The sequence below is a fragment of the Cyrtonyx montezumae genome, unplaced genomic scaffold (genome assembly GCF_038088225.1).
Source record: "Cyrtonyx montezumae isolate F1298 unplaced genomic scaffold, pur_monq_1.0 scaffold_18, whole genome shotgun sequence".
Taxonomy (NCBI): domain Eukaryota; kingdom Metazoa; phylum Chordata; class Aves; order Galliformes; family Odontophoridae; genus Cyrtonyx; species Cyrtonyx montezumae.
This window is the reverse complement of record NW_027071914.1, coordinates 11,924,358-11,940,284: the sequence shown is the minus strand read 5'-3', so window position 1 is coordinate 11,940,284 and position 15,927 is coordinate 11,924,358. Positions and strand designations below refer to the sequence as shown.

At 46.9% G+C, this 15,927-nt stretch overlaps 1 protein-coding gene across 2 annotated transcripts in view; it reads left to right on the top strand.

Annotated features, from left to right (window-relative positions):
• Nucleotides 1–848: 848 nt before the first annotated feature.
• The window catches only part of GRIA1 (glutamate ionotropic receptor AMPA type subunit 1), a 107,218-nt gene continuing 92,139 nt past the window's right edge, over nt 849–15,927 (top strand). For both annotated transcript variants that reach the window (XM_065734675.1, XM_065734676.1), the window contains exons 1-2: nt 849–1,145; nt 3,099–3,236. In XM_065734675.1, coding sequence (XP_065590747.1) covers nt 1,064–1,145; nt 3,099–3,236 — 220 coding nt within the window. In that variant the 5' untranslated portion in view covers nt 849–1,063. The remainder of the gene's footprint in view (nt 1,146–3,098; nt 3,237–15,927) is intronic.

The window sequence follows — 15,927 nt, the reverse complement described above, 5'->3', positions numbered from 1 at the left end:
ATATTTGGGCTCTGGCAAAAGGCTCAGAGTTTGGTTTGGGACTTTGTGTTTCAGAGAAGAATGGGTGAATTTTCTGTCCTCTCTGAGACTGTGGCTCTGTGCTCACAACAATTTGATCTCAGATATTTCTAAATCCCAAGTGGTGCCTGAGGGCTGTTCTTTATTGTTGTTACTCCTATTGATTTTTTATTTTTTTTCCCTTTTGCTTTTGAGCTAAGCTGTTTATGGTCAAATAAGCTCCAGCCTCAGCAGAACCACCACAAAACAGCCCCTGCAATGTTTCAGGCTGGAAAAGCCCCTAACTTCAGAAGCCTGCCCAGTCTGATAGTGCTGGTGAAGGTGAGCACAGCAAGTAAGGAGTGTAATGCCTTGCAGGTTAATGGTGCAGCAATGAAGGTGTGCACTGGGGAAGGTGATTTCTTTTTTTTTTTCTTCAGGATCTCTGGTTGTTGCTCTGAATCCAAGGCACGTTTACACGTTGTATCCCTTTTCATTATCCTGTAGAGATGGATTCATGCACCTCTTGGACCCGGGGTTGAAAGCCCTGGCTGGGAAGTGCTGGATGAAGGCAGAGGAGTAGACCTCTCTCTAGAGGAGTTTGCCACCTACTGATTCCCAGGTTTCCGTTAGCTCCTGCCAGGAGAAGTGGAGAGGTTGCATGGGGGGAGCCAGGAACTTGGGGATAGGTAGGAATTGCCCTTAGAGACCTCAACCAGGGTCCTGGGGGATGATCCGGATCGGGGGCAGCCCAGCTGTTGAGCTCCGACTCATCGGAGATGGCAAAGCATCGCGGTGCAGCGCATGGTGTGCATGCGTGCGTGTGTGACGGGGGAGGGATGTGCATGAGGAGCGGGCTCTCTTTCTTTCTCACAGGGCTCAGTTAATCCTGCTATCAGGCGCTGGTAAGCAGCAGTCTCAGCGCTGGATTCCGACAGAAGGAGACGCGCAATCCAGAAGGAGCAGCAGAGGGGAGGCGAGAGAGGCAGCTAAAGAGAGCAGAGCGGGGGAAAAATCAAATCTATGCTCGGAACTGGGCTTCTTTTTCGCCAATGCAAAAGGGAATATGCAGCACATTTTTGCCTTCTTCTGCACCAGTTTCCTAGGGGTGGTGTTAGGGGCCAATTTTCCCAACAATATCCAGATAGGTGAGTGCGGAGCTCGGGGCCGGTCGGGAGCGATGGTCCACGGCGAGACGTGGGGTGGAGTGGGGCCGTGGGGGGGGGCACTGACCTGTTAGTGTGCTTGTAAAGGGGAAAATGCGTGTGTGTGTGAGGGGAACAGCGCGGGCTGGATTTTCGTGTTGATATGAGCTTTGCAAGAGCAGAGATGTACCAATTTTTCTTTGGGGGAGGGGTGGATTGGGAATAAATGCCTGTACACACCAGCACAGAGGGAGAAAAAGTGCCACTGAAATGGAGGAAGCGCGAAAAAACAATTATTCGTTTCTTGCTTTGTGAAATATCTGGGCTGCCATTGTGCGTTGCTGCATTTGCAAAATCAGCGGTTGCATTATACATTTTTGTGAGGATGCTCTCATCTGTGGGTAACTGGGACGAGAGGTAACAAACAGGCGCTCTCTGTTGTTGTTGCTAAAGAATAAGGGCAGAGCTACTGGAGGAAGATTTTGCGTTCAAGTCTCTTTTCATTTCATGCTACTTGCTTCCCCTGTGTGCCAGCGCTGCCTGTTTGATTCCCTCCCTTTCTGCAACTTCTCAGCGATTCTCCCTCCCCAGCCTCAGGTTTATTATTACTCTCCCATTGATCTTTGTTGACGATGATTTGTAACCCAAATTCCCTTCCCTTGCATGCCCGTTCCCTTTCGCACCTCCCTTCTCCTTACAATGCCAATCAATCGCTAAGCCACCAAGTTCAGTCAACTCCTGCTTTAGCCTTGCTGCACAATCGCTGCTTTTATTGCTGTTGATGCTGCATCCCTTCCTCCCTGCCTCCCTTATACCCTAAATGCATGCAGCATCCCAGATTCTCTTCCTTCCCGCAAACACAAATGATAGCCTAACTCTGCTACCAGCGTCCAATTCCTCTGACACTCATGATCAGGATGGAGAAGGGGGGCATGCGGGGGAGTGGGGGATATTCGTGCGCAAATAGCCCATTCCACGCACCAAGGAGATGCCCTCCATACAGAAGATGGGCGATCAAGCATGGGTCTCCTCATACTTTCTTATTCCCAAAGCCACCTTGCCCTGGGGCGGTGGGTAACGATGTTTCCTGGTTCTCTATTTTAATTCCGCCTGCTTTTAAAGTGCTTTGGTTCCCTCCCTGTATAATGCAAATAGCAGTACTCACTGTAAATGCGTGTAGATAGTGAGGCAGTCCTGGAGGCTGCCAAGGGATCTGCCGCAAACCAAGTTTCCTGCTGGAGAAGCAGTGGGAAACTTTTCCCAGGGTTGGGAGAGATGAGCTCTGAGCTGGGTCTAGCCTGGTCCCAGTGTCCATCTGATTTATGTTGTCCCGTGGTTCTGGGCTCTTTTGTGCTTCTGCTCGGGTGGATATTTCTCAGGATCAAGCTTTTGATTTCCTGCCCAATCTGAGTTTGGACACTGACATCTGTTAAATGTAGGGGTTTTCCATGTATCATACTTGGAGCAGCAGCAGGTGTGTGCTGTGGCCCAGGCTCCAGCTCTCACAGTCCTGTCCCCATGTGCCCAGTGTGGGACCAGGCTTGGCAGGGCTGTCTGCACCCCTCAGGAAACAAGCGTGCAGGGCAAGGTTGAAATTGGGCCTCATTGTGAGTGGGAGAAGAGGAAGGAATACTCTGATTCCTCTTTTATAGCACTTTTATGGGGAGCGTGAGGAGGTTAAAAGCTTAACACTGAGCTTCAGCCTGACCCTGTGGGCTGCTGAGCTCAGGGATGCATCAAGGCTCCCGTTTGTGGTCCGGGCACTGCATAATGGTAAGGATTTCTGCTCTCAGCCTGCCTGCAGCAGGCATGAACCCCCTTGGGTCAGGTGTGCTGGAGGATTTAGGGCTGCCGCAGCATCCCTCCAGACCCCGTCTGCAGGCATATTTCAGACCAAAGGGGCTGCTAATACAGGTGTGCTTAAGACTTTTCTTCTCGTTCTGTTTTTCTCCCCAGGGGGGTTATTTCCTAATCAACAATCCCAGGAACATGCGGCTTTTAGGTTTGCGCTGTCTCAGCTCACGGAACCCCCTAAGCTCCTTCCCCAGATCGACATTGTGAACATTAGCGACAGCTTTGAGATGACATACACCTGTAAGTAGCGGCCTTTGCCGTGCTTTCACTTACTTTGCTTTTTTATTTACTCCTGACTTAATTTCCTCAAGGGAACATCTTGCTGCAAATGAGCCATTCTCCTTCAGGGTTCAAGTGAGAAAACCCCAAATACACGGGATTTCTGAATGATTTTGGGGTGTGCTAGGACGCAGGAGTGAGGTGGCACTGCTGTTATTCAGTATGCCTTGCATTTTCTTCCAACGCTTCCTAAGTAGTACAAAACCCTCAGCAACTCATTTCCTCGTGTTTCTCTAACCTCTGCCCAATTCCTCCCGCTGAAGTTTCATTTCCATCTTCCCTATAGCTGTGCTGTACAATGAAGCCACCCCTTCCCACCCACGGGGAGCACAGAAATGTCTGTTTAGCGTGAGCCACTTCCTATCCAGCCCCAATATAGCCATCTGTCCTTGCAGTGTAAGAAAGACTGAGCAGAAAACTGCACCTTGATGCAAGTGGAGTCTGGATGTACTATAAGAGGAATGCCTGCAGAGACAGAGCTAAGAGAGTTCTAGTTTCAAGTACCAGTGAAATTCTTTCCCCTCGTAGAGTGTGTTGGATTGGTATTGGCTTATGTCTGTAGGAGCCTTTAGTTTCACTGAAACATCCTCTTTGCAGTTCTCTTATGGAGAGTGGGATGGATGTGGACAAAAACTGTTGTCTCTGCTAAGAAATACACAGAAAGAAAAATTGCTTTTCTACAGAGAGCACTCAAGAATGTAGAGAAGAAGAATTCATAATACTCTAAAGAAAAATAAGTTGATTTTTTTTTCACACTGGAGGATTTAGAAATACAAGATTGTAGGGATTTCTTGGCCTGTAAGGCATAGAAGAGGGAGGCAATAATTTGACTCTGCTTTCACTGGTCTATCTAATGACATATCTAAAGATTTTCTATTCTCCTTAATATCCCTTTATTCACTATCTACAAGATTTCTATCAAGAAAGAGCAGCTATATCAGCTCCATCCAATGGCAATTCCTTGGCAGAAGAACTAGAAAAATAGGGAAAAATAAAGGCCATATCTATCAAGGGAAAGTGTCACCCACCTGGGGTAGAGTTGCTGACTGTGGCCAGGGATGAGCTATTTCAGTGCTGGTAGCAGGAAGAAAGCAGACACTGCAAGAATATCACTAGAATAAAATTCTCCATCTGCGCGTAGTTGTCCCTCCCTCTCTGTCTGCCTGAGATGATTTTGTTTACAGCATTAGCAACGATAGCAAGGCCACGATATTGGTTATGCTTAAAAAATCTGTCATTAATACCACAGGGGTGGGGGTGGTCTCACTAAAGCTGAATGGAAGCAAGACGGCCTCCCAAAGGGTGTTATATTTGAGCTCTATGTAGGGCACACTGTCCTAGATCAGACCAGCAAAGCACGCTGCACAGTCCAACTTCATTTGTCCTCGTTCTTCTTCTTCTTTTTTTTTTTTAATTAAAAACTTCCTAAGTCCTTCAAGACTATGGAAAGCAGCATTTGTTTTGTGAGTGCAAAAGATTGTTGGTTCATGTACTCTTAGGGTAAACAAAACAAAAACAGCAAAACATGCTGTTGAGAGATACTCTTATGCTAAAACTTTTGCCAGGAACTATCTCTTTCCTCATTTTCCAGCAATTTCCCTCCCCAGTTGCCAAGACTGGATATCAGCAGGAAGATCTGTTTATTTACAGTGAATAAAGCCCTGCCCACACAGAGGTCCTTACCATCTGAGAGAAGGCTGGCCACGCTGCCAGTTATAATACCAGTTTTTGTTCCCATGGAGATAGAGAACACAGCATTTCTCTGCCGTTGGAATTACCTCTTTCCCTGATGGTTTTGGTTGAGGGTGTTTGGACCCTGCAGATAGAATGCTGTCCCTATGCGAGCTCCAGCAGGATGCCTGGTAAAGTCCCAGCCCCAAGGCACGTCCTTCCTTCCCGTAGGAGCCATCCCTGTGTGCTAAATGCCCTCATGGCAAATGCCTGGAGCAGCATTATCCAAAATACAGAATATATGTTAAGAATCGGTGATGATGCAGAAGCAAAAGGCTTGTTGGGCAGCTTGTGGGGCAGTGGCGGAGTGGCAGGATGAACTGCAGCAAAATGACAGCACCTTGTCTAAGGAGATCATACGCAAAATGTATCTCAGTATCGACTGTGACACCATCTACCTCTGCCTGACACGGATCTGCTTGCTTGTTAGGCTGGGTGAGCTTTGGTGTGACAGTGAGGGAATTTGCAGTATGAGATGCTCCCATCTGCGCACAGGTGACAGTAATAGGGAAATGTTAACAATGTGCTAGTGATGATCATAAATTGGTAACAACAATATCCACAGAAGCGAGATATCTGTACAGTGTCAAGGAGGATGCTGTTGTTGCTGTGGCATCACTGTGACAGCCCAACCACTTTAGGATTTCTTATGCTTCCAGTTGTGGTCGTCTTGCTGTTACTCAGTGATTGCGAATGCCTCCTCACAGAGCAGTGTCAGCCTGAGGTTTCTGTGGTCCCTGTGCACAGCAGATGAGCAAATTATGAGTTTAATTGTAATTATAAAGAAAATAAAAAGTAGTAGATAGAAAGTGCGGTGACTTCATATTTCTGATGTGGTTGACGCTGATGTTATTAGCTCTGATACATGGGCACATTTCAATAGCTGAAATATCTTCCTGAATTCACCTCCATCCCACCAAATATATGGCAAGGAGCAGGCTCTGTGTTTGCAGCTGGGCTTAGTGGTCTCTGACATACAACGAATATGCACAGCAGCTGCCTTGAGCATTCTTAAGTAAAGAGTAGAACATTTAACGTTTTGATGTCTTTTCTTTGAAGACTATCACAACTGCATTGTGAAATTGCAGCCCTTTCTTTGAAAGAAGTATTCAGCAGTGCCAGCTGCCTGTAACGGGGAAAATGATGGGGTGGTGTGACTGAAAGGTTTGCACGGCCATGTAGCAGAGCAAAACCATGCTGATCATCTTTAAGGACGTGTTCTCAAATTTTGTCTTCAGCCATTTTTGGAAAAGCATGCTATGACCTCAGCAGTCACCAGCAAACTGCCTTGCTCAGCTTTGCAGAGACTGGCTGTGCTCAGGGCAGCCCCATTGCAGCAGGAGATGCTGTGGGTTGAAGCTAAGAGAAGAGGGATGCTCCGTGCCGACTGCATGGACATGGGACTGAAGCATAGACAGAGCTGTAAATACTTGCTCCTGTGAGGTCTGTGGTGAACAGCAGCACTGTATGCTCTTGGCAACAAGGAGATAAGGAGCTATTTAGAGGAGACATGCAGCACTGGGAAGTTTTCTTATTGTTTGTCTCAGCCTTCATTCATGCACATGCAACATACATCCCATCCTGTGTGTAGGACAGCTCCCTGGGGGATACAAGTTGCTTCAGCCTTAGCTCCTTGGCTTGATTTAGTTTGTGGTGCAGAAACTCTGCTTCCAGCCTTTGGCAGCAGTCCATGGGTGAGCACAGGCAATGATGCTCATTCCAGGTGGGTCACTAACGGGGTGAATCCATCCCTGCAGCACTCATGCCACTTTGCATGAATGAGCAGCTACTAAAACCCCCTGTTCTGCAGTGAGCCCTGTAGCTTTGCTGGGGCATCAGTCAGCTTTTGTGCATGCTGCATGCTGGGCTGCTGAGGTGGGATGTTCAGGATCTGTACATCCAAAGCACAGAGGTCTTCAAAGAAGCGTGATAGGATTTTCCACCTGCATGAAAACTTGCAAAGAGACCATTGCATTAATAATCCCTTTCCCTCCTTGTGTTCATTAGCTGTAAGTAGTGTGGGGTCTTCATGCCAAGGGGGGTCTGTGGATGCTGCTAGCATGTCAATAGTTGAATCCATTCTGTGTATAAGAAAATGGATATGCAGATGGGAGCCTGTTCATATTTTAAGAATGCAAGCCTCCCAGCAGCAATTACAAAGGGATTTGCCATGATCACTTGCTCTGTTCTAATGTTCTTATCAATAGCAGCAAGCTTAGATCCAGATCAGCTATGAAATGAAGTATTTATTTTTGTTCTTCTTCTTGGGCACTTGTGTATATAGATACAGTATTTCTGGAGATTGCTTTTTATCTCCTAAATTACCTCTCAGAGACAGGGAGGAATAGGCAAACATCTGAATGTTCTCAAACGAGGAACTAAATTTGGCTTAATTAAACAATTATTGCATGTTTAATTTAAAGGAATCTACTTTGTTGACAAACATACGGTGGCCGCTATTTCTTGGAAAGGTATTACTGTAATTATTCCAGCAGTAATCAATTAAAATGCAATTTTTATAATTAAACTTCCACAATCTAAGTAAGCCCAGCCCTGTAATAGCATGTAATTGATGTGATGTTGGTATTTATTTTTTCAATATCAGAAATCTCATATAAATGCTTTGGGATGTTTTTCCCTGTAGATCCCAGCATGACTATTTCAAGTAAGCAGTGCCAAAAGAAACCTGGATTTAGTGATCAGACACAATCTGATTAATACAAAATAAGTACTACACATAAATATATCTCCTTAGATTTTGTTCTGGGAAAAGGTCTGATGTAGGCAGATGAATCAGCACATTGATTCTCATTAGATCAAACTGAGGTTAAGGGTGCTCAGCTGCTGGCAGGGGTGGGCTGTAGCTTTCCATTAATTGCACATTTGTGTGGTGAGACCTCCTACCCTACTCTAAGATCCAGCCACAGCGAGGGTGCTGATGGGCATCTCTGCCAAGCAGGAAATCTGTGAGGTGTGGGGAGAGGCTACCAAAAAGTGAGCAGGATCTGGGGTGGATACTGAGTGCTCAGCAGCAACAGCCACCACTGAGGAAGGTGAGAAACCGTCCTATGCACTCTCCTCAATGTTTAAAACATGAGCACCAAACCATTTCCTCAGTTCTGGCTGACAAGGCAGGACGGGCTGTCTGCCTCCATAGGGCTGGCCACTGAGAGACTTGGGTGAATATGGCCTGAAATCAACTGCAGGGATGCTGATGGCAATCTGCTGTCATTTGGTGAGGCAGCCCTGCTGAGGGACTGGCAGGGCATGGAAAGAACAGATTTCTCCCAGTCTTGTATACTCATTTTTCACCCATGGTGATGGGGACACTTATTCTTTGCGCAACTTTCTTATGTATTTATTTTTTTATCCTGAGCTGCGGGAGTGGTGCCTGGGGAGAAAAGCTGATGTGACATAATTAGGAAGAATAGTAGGAATTTCACACCTGTAAATCTATCTGCTCATCTGCAGAGAATCCAAATATTCGTTGTTGACAAGCAAAGGAGAATGAAGAAGGAAAATTTGCGCTTAGCAGCAGCCAAAGAAGGGATTTGAGAAGCAGTAAGCAGCGAAGGGCAGACCTGCTCACTGTGTGACAGTCACAGCTTCCTCTCAAGCTTATCCTTTCTTCTTTAAAATAAAGCGTATTTATGTGATAGGGACAATGCTAAGCTGCAGACACATGGGCTTAATTTTTTTGCATATTAGCAAGGTGAGAGCAGAAACCTTTGTGTGGCTTTAAGGAAGGCAGGATGGGGAAGCGTGCTGTTCCCTTTCTAAACTCCAGTGGAAATTTTAGATACACACACTTACATTTCTCTTAATAGGGTTAGGGCCCCAAAGGCGATAGCTCTTTGCCAGTAGGAATGGAAACCATCCCAGTTAGCTTCGGTAGCACGTAGAGCTCTGAGCAAACACAAAACCAACATGCTCCTTAAAGATGCAATAAGTCAGTGAGACTCTAATATTCTGCTGATCCAAATTCTCCAGGGTGTGGTATTAACACAAGTCTGAAGACAAAGATGCATTTATTTGAACTACGCTCCTTTAAAAAGGGATGAGTTTTACTTCTCTGCTTTCTGTTGTGGAGGATTGGAACAGGCTAACATTTTTCCCAGGGAAAAGTGGCATTTAGTACAGCACAGGATGTCCTCTGGAGGCTGCAAGGGTTCCTCAGGAAGTCAGGTCTTCAGTAACATGAAGATCTGAACTCAGCCGTCAGCAACCCACCATCATCCCAGCAAATAATGTTGCAAAATAAAGCTGGATGATTAACATAACAGCATGCCATCCAGCAGGAGCTGTTCCCTGCTCACCTGCTGAACTGATCGCTCATTAGCTCATGCGGTAATGAGTCTCTAGTTGATTTTCTTCTACTGCCCCTTAGCAGCCAGATCCACTCAGTCCCTCTGGGGTGTTCTTTAAAAAAAAAGATAATAATGTATCTCTGTTGTTTTCCCTATTTTCTGCAAAACTCACCTTTGTCAGCCCCCATCCCAAGTTGCAGCTTTGTGAACAGATGTGCTTATGTACTGCAGCACTGACTGATCTCTTAAGGAAGGAGCAGCGAGAGGCAATGAAGAGGCAAATAGCAGCTACAGATTGCCCTATCTTGGCTTCTTCAAGAGGGCCTTCTCATTCTTTGACTTTATTTGTTTTTGACAGTGTGGAGGAGTGCACAAGGAAACAACTGACATCTAAGAGTGAGATGTAGCGTTTGACTGATGGCAGGATTCTTGTGTGTATAGTGTGTGTCTGCAGCTCTATACTGTGAGAGTTTTCCCTTTGATTTAATAAGTGAGGTCCCCTAAGTGTGCTAATGGAGAAGAAGTGGGAGGGAAATGAAAGCCTGGGGGCTGGAGGGTTGGAGGAGAGGCACAGAAGCCTCTGTAGGTGATAGGGATGAAGTTGGGGGGAGCTCACATGAAGGGAGGGCTATTTCTCCCCTCTCAAACAGTTTGCTAGCAGTAAGCTTTAGTGAGCAAATGACATCAATGCCTACACTGATTCAGATGTGGTTTTACTCCTGCTGGCCTGACAGTATTCTCAAGTGTCTGAGCCTGGTGGCTTTTCTTCCATTCAGCATCAACACCCCACTGAACACTGCCCATGAGTAAGAGGACAGTGTTGCTATTCTGGCATGTAAGCAGCAGCAAAAAAAAAATGTCCAGCATGTCTGGGGCTGTGAGTGAGAGGATGCCAGCAGACAGCACACAGGGGCAGGGGATTGAGAAATGCTGGGTCAGGAGCAGTGCTTGGAGACCCAGTGTGGGTTCTGTTTTCCTTCTCATTTCAACCTTTACCTAAAGTGTCCTTTACTGAATGATGAGCATATAGCATTTATTTATGGCTTGTTATATGATGCTACAAGGTGTAGTGGTGGCCACGTGCTGGTCCTGAGATAGAAGATGCAGACATGTTGGTGCAGCACAGGATGAGGACAGGCCATGGTCATGGAGACACGATGGACAAGAAGGAGGGCAGTTTGGTGAGGGGAAAAAGTAGGGGACAAACTCTGAGGTGCAGACTGTGGTGAGGTAAAGTGGCAGGGGGAGGCTTCAGGACAACCATCCCAGTGGTTTGGGAGCAGGTTGAAAGTGGTAGGGTACAGGTCACCCAGGGGGCAGATCTGAGCTGCCAGCACACTGCTGCAAAGGGGCAAATCATCCCATGGAGCTGCAGCTGAGAACAAGGCCTGGCCTGCAGGGAGTTCAGGACAAATGCTTTTGTGCTGAAGGTGATTAATGCCTTTAATGAACTTCCAAAGGAAGTGATAGAAAGCCAAACTGTGTTGTGTATGGCTGCAGGGCAGTTGCTGTTGCAAGCAAGGGCGGTAGGCGAGCTGCTGCTCATCCTGCCTGTGCAGCGATGCCGTTTTCAGTTCACTGTCCCAGAAACACAGCCAGGCACAGCAGCTGTCCCCAGTCCGTCCTGAGCGAAGGCAGAGCTGAGTGCATTTCATGGATTTAATCAGAGTTAATTTATTCTTGTGGCCTGTCCTAGTTCTGGGGTCTTGTCTGCTTGGATGGTTGTGGCTGTGCCAACCAAACCCTGCTGTCTTCAGCTCTGAGCTGTGGGGATGGCAATCTGGGTGTCTTCAGTGCAAAAATGCTGGAAGAACTGTCTCTCAGCTTTTCTTTACCCTGCAAAGCACCGTGCAAAGCAGAACTTTACCAGCCTCTGTGGAGGGACAGAGGAAGAGAGGGGAAGAATGAACCCAAGCTGCTCCTGCCATGTTGCTGCTCACATGTCTTAGCAGCGTCCTTAAGCAGCAGGTCCCACGTCCTTAAAGCTTGAAGAAGGGAATTTGTCCCCTCTAAATTTTCTTTCTAAAGATTAGTTGCCCTCATCTAAGCTACTGAACAAGGCGACCTCTGTAATCAGCAGAGCCCTCCAGTGTATGATCCTTCTGAACAGTTTTAGACTCCCATCTTAGCAGAGGAGGATTTGCCCTCCAGAGGTGTGTGCTTATCTCCCTTGTCGATACGGGAAGCCAAGATTACAGGCTTGGCTCAGGCAGCTTACCCTGAGACCTTGAGAGGTAGGTGAGAGGAATCCAAACCCAAATGTCTGCAGCTGTATCCTGTTAAGTGCTCAGAACTCTGTGCAGGTAATGTATCAGTGGTACCAAACATTTTCCAGCAAGCAATCTATAAAGCACCGCATCACAAGCAAGCAGTTTGTGGTGGTGCTATTCTGATGTTTCGCTAAGAAGTGAAGAAAACATTTATTCATGGTATAAAAACTGCTCTTCTCAGGTTCCCTGTCCATATTCCAGTGCAGTACTGCAACAGTCCTTCAAGGGCAGGGTTCTGCTGCTGTCTGGGACGTGCTCCCATCCTCAGAACCTCTTCAATTTCTCACTTTTCGTATGCTCGCTGCAGCACTGTTGCAATGCTCTAATGATTTTTTTTCTGTTTGCTTTTCTGTCTTGAAGCAGATCCTTTTCTCCCTTTTTGTCGGCGCTCTCCTAGCTGCCGTTGCCATTCCCTAGGAATAGGCTCAGGGGGGATCCTGGAGACAATATCATCAGGGGAAAAGTGCCTTCAGATGCTAACTGCAGCATTCTACATATAGCACCTGGGGATTTCACTGAGCAATCCCCACTGTTGCTAGTGGGAAAAGCACAGCTAAGCCCCTGCAGCACTTTGGCCAGGTGGGAACAAACAATCTTGTGAGCTTTCTTGGAGAAAAAAATAATGTTGAACATGAAAAAGAAAAAAAAAAGTGATTTCTGAAGTAGCCTATGTCAGCAGTTTTATTTAGCAACACTGTGAGCCAAGTTGGATGTAAACCTCTGGATTAATACAGACGGAATTCACAGGGATGCTTTGAATCACACCCTGCTCTGGTTCTGGCCAGCTGACAGCAATCCCAGATGAGTTTGATAGCAATGTGAGTTTGGGAGTCCTGATTCAAACTTATCTCCAGAGGAAAAGTAAAAGTGTGAATCCAAACTAGTAAAGTGCATAGAGCAACACACACGCACACAAAGGGGAAAAAAATAACGTATATCCCCTTTATATCCCAGGGCAGCATGGTTGACATCTGGAGCAGTGTAGGGGTGACTGAGGGTGAAGGGAATTGGTGTCTGGATAGCTGAAGTGAGGCATCATCCCCTGGTGGGACTGCAGGAGCCTTTAGCAAGGATGTGCTCAGCGCTGTCTGCATGATCCGAGCTGTGCGGGTGTGCTGCTGCGGGCATTTGTAGGGGTGGTTCGTGTCCAGACCTGCAAGAGGTGCTACAGAGGTGTAGTTTGTGGGGGTGAGGCTTGCCGTGTTTTTCTTGGCTATCTTTGCCTGCAGTCAATGCAGGGAGTCGTTCACATTCGACAACAGCAAATTTGCATTTTAAAAAGGCTCCATCAAAAGGAAATCGCGCTTGACAGTCTCTCTTTAGCCACGGGAGAGCAGCAGGCAGACAGGCTCATAGGCTGCCTCCTCTCCCTTGCTGTCTGCGCGTTCTTTGGTTTTGGCATTGCAAAAATGTGCAGCAGCTGTAAGCCCTTTGGATCGCAAATGGATCTGGGAGTCTGCTACCTCTGTTAACAACTCATTTATTATCACGGAGCAGACAGTTTCCTCTGAGCCAGTGCAATCTATCATTTCTTAAAGATGCTGTGTGAGAGTGGAAGAATTGGCTGGCACCTGAAGGCCGGTAATGAACCCACCTTTGGAAGGAAATCTCCTTCCTCGCTGGGTTTTCTTCTTCTCAGGTTCAGTGGGATCAGTCTTTGGTTACCACTGCCCAAGGCTGGCAGGGGGCGGGGTGTGCTCCTGATGCCCTCTTTCCTCTGCAAAGCTTGGGAGTATATCTGCTCCGGACATTTCTTAAGGGAAATGAGTGCTCTTTGCTGCTCTGCATCCAAAGTACTGAAGAGGGAACAGGAAGATATTCCAGCTCCTGTGCACAAATCCCACAGCCAAACAGCTCTGCAAAATGGCACTTCCCCATCATTTCACCTGATGCACCCAACACCTGTGCAGATGTTGAGCTCTCCAAAACCAAACCTCTGAGAGTATTTGCTCTAGAGGCAGGTGATGAGAGCAAGTGTTAATTGTGCTTGTTGCATGAGTTAGGCTCACACCGGTGTTTTTGGCTGCCGTTACATCCTGGCTGCTTAAAATCCAGAGCTCCCAGTGTGCTCCAGGGGAATTTACTCTCAGAGTCAGCAGGGGAAGGGGGAGATGTGTTGGTGTGAGCAATGCGCTGAGCTTGGGATGTGGTGAAGGTGCACAGCAGCAGTGCAGCTGGTTTTGTGGGTTCTCATGGTTAGTTGACTGATGTGCTTCAGTCTGCCTTCCTGTAATTCGCCCTCATGAATTATTCCAAGAGAAAACAGCATTCCTCTTAATTTTGCTTTGTTTATTAATAATCTTACTGGTGAAGAGAAATACATGCGCTTGGTTCTGCACTGTCAGTTTCTGGGATTGCAGATCAAACCTTTCCTACTGAAGCTGCACTTCTTCCGAAGATCTGTTAGGTCCTGTAAAACCTGTTAGATTTTATACTCTGTGATCCCAGCACTTCTGTCTTTCTTTCCTTGGGACTTTAGACAGCAACACTGCCTTCAACCCCAAATTTTGCTGCTTCTCTCGCAGTAGGATTTTCCTCATGGTTGTACTATTTCTCTATCTGCATGCAACTGTTGCAATCCCAAAATGTAAGACAGCACGACCTTGTCTCATCTGGTTTCTGCCTTCATTTATTGCATCTCCCTATTGTTAGGAGTTGTGCAAAGCAGCATTTCATCCTTATATTTGTGTGCTGAAGATTTGGGATGTTGATCGTTGGCTTAGGACTGTAAAATCACTAGAATTAACATCTTTAAGAGCACTTAAATGCATACTGATTTCTTGGTCTCACACTCTGTTTTCTGGTTCTCTAGAGAAATCTCCTGCCAAGATCAAATGACTGAGAAGTCACTTTCTGGAGCTCTAACAGTTTCTTTGCGGCACCTTTTTCCTCAAGAAATGACAGGAAAAGCTTGTGCAAGGGGGTATGCTAAGACATCAGTGGTAAAATTGGGGGAAACAAAAGTGTTGGAAAATATGTCTTAAGGGAAAAAAATAAAAGAGAATTGTGTTTTAGGCAAGTTGTAGAATCAGGGACAAATGATAAATGGGAGCTGAAGGCTTGTTGCAAGTGCATTAGCAGCAGCCTCTAATGTGTTCTTTAAATCAACATTTGTTGCTGTTTGGCCCTATCCACAGCTGTTAAGGCATGCAGTGAAATGCCTCCTCTGATGGTGCTCCCGATCGCTCTAACCACGGAGCTGTCCGATTAGTGCAGGCACCAGAGTGGGTACGGCCGAAGTCTGAGTCCTTAAACAGCAGCACTTGATGTGTTGGGCTGCATAGGCTTTTCTGCAAGGAATGAAAGATTAATCACTTTCCTGATGCCCTGAAATAAATGGAGACTTTGACTTCAAGCCCCGGGTGACCTACTTGTGCCTTTGAGACTTTGTCCGTGTCAACAACTTTCTTTTCTCTTGGGAGAGGTTGCATCCTAAGGACTGTTTGATGCTCTCTCATCCTTGCGGCTTGTTTGTTTGTTTTTAATTTTTCGTACACAGGAAGGGTGTGGAAAGAGCTGGCACTGATAAAGCACCAGTAAAGCTATGTTGTTAATTTCTGAAGCTCCTCCATTTATCTGTAAAGGCTGGGTGCTCAGAAAGGCAGATGTGACTGCTGGGTTGATAAATCAGTGGTGAAAAGTGAGTGATCACTTACCCATAGGACAGCATGGGGCTTTACATTTTGGAACTGTCCCATGTTAGCCTCATCTTTCTGCTTAGGCTCATGTTTGCAGTGTTTATCCTTCAGAATGGACCCGACCCCAGCTGGGAGGGCCTGTAGACCTCCAGGATGCAGGGACAGCCATCTGGCTGGTACCTACACTCTCCCATATCATAGTGCATTGAGCAGTAGGGGATGACATCCGGGAGGTGATGGCAGAACTACGCTGCTTCTTGTGGGAGCACCAGGAAGCATAGGGTTAAGGCCACGCAAGTGATTGTGTGGGTGAACAGAGACTACCTCGGTATGCAGGGTGCTCAGAACAGTTTCTCCCAGGCAGGCATTGCCTCAGAGCAGCACAGCAAAGCGAAAGTGCCAAGGGGCCGTCCTGAGTGGCCACAGCACGTATTACCAACCATCTGTTCTTACGGCACTGTTAATGACAGCCAGAAAATATCCTTTCCATCGGCAGCATAGACTCATTCATCCCTGCTCCCCAAGTGACAGGAGCATGATTCACCTGCTCGTCTCTGCCTTCGCCTTCCTCCTGAGACGGGGTGCTGGGATTGGGCCCATATGGCTGCTTTGTGCCATGCTGCCTTGCCAGAGCTGGGCCAAGCATAAGGCTGGGGATGAATGCTGACATGAATAAGCCACTCTGGAAGAGGAGAGATTGAACCAA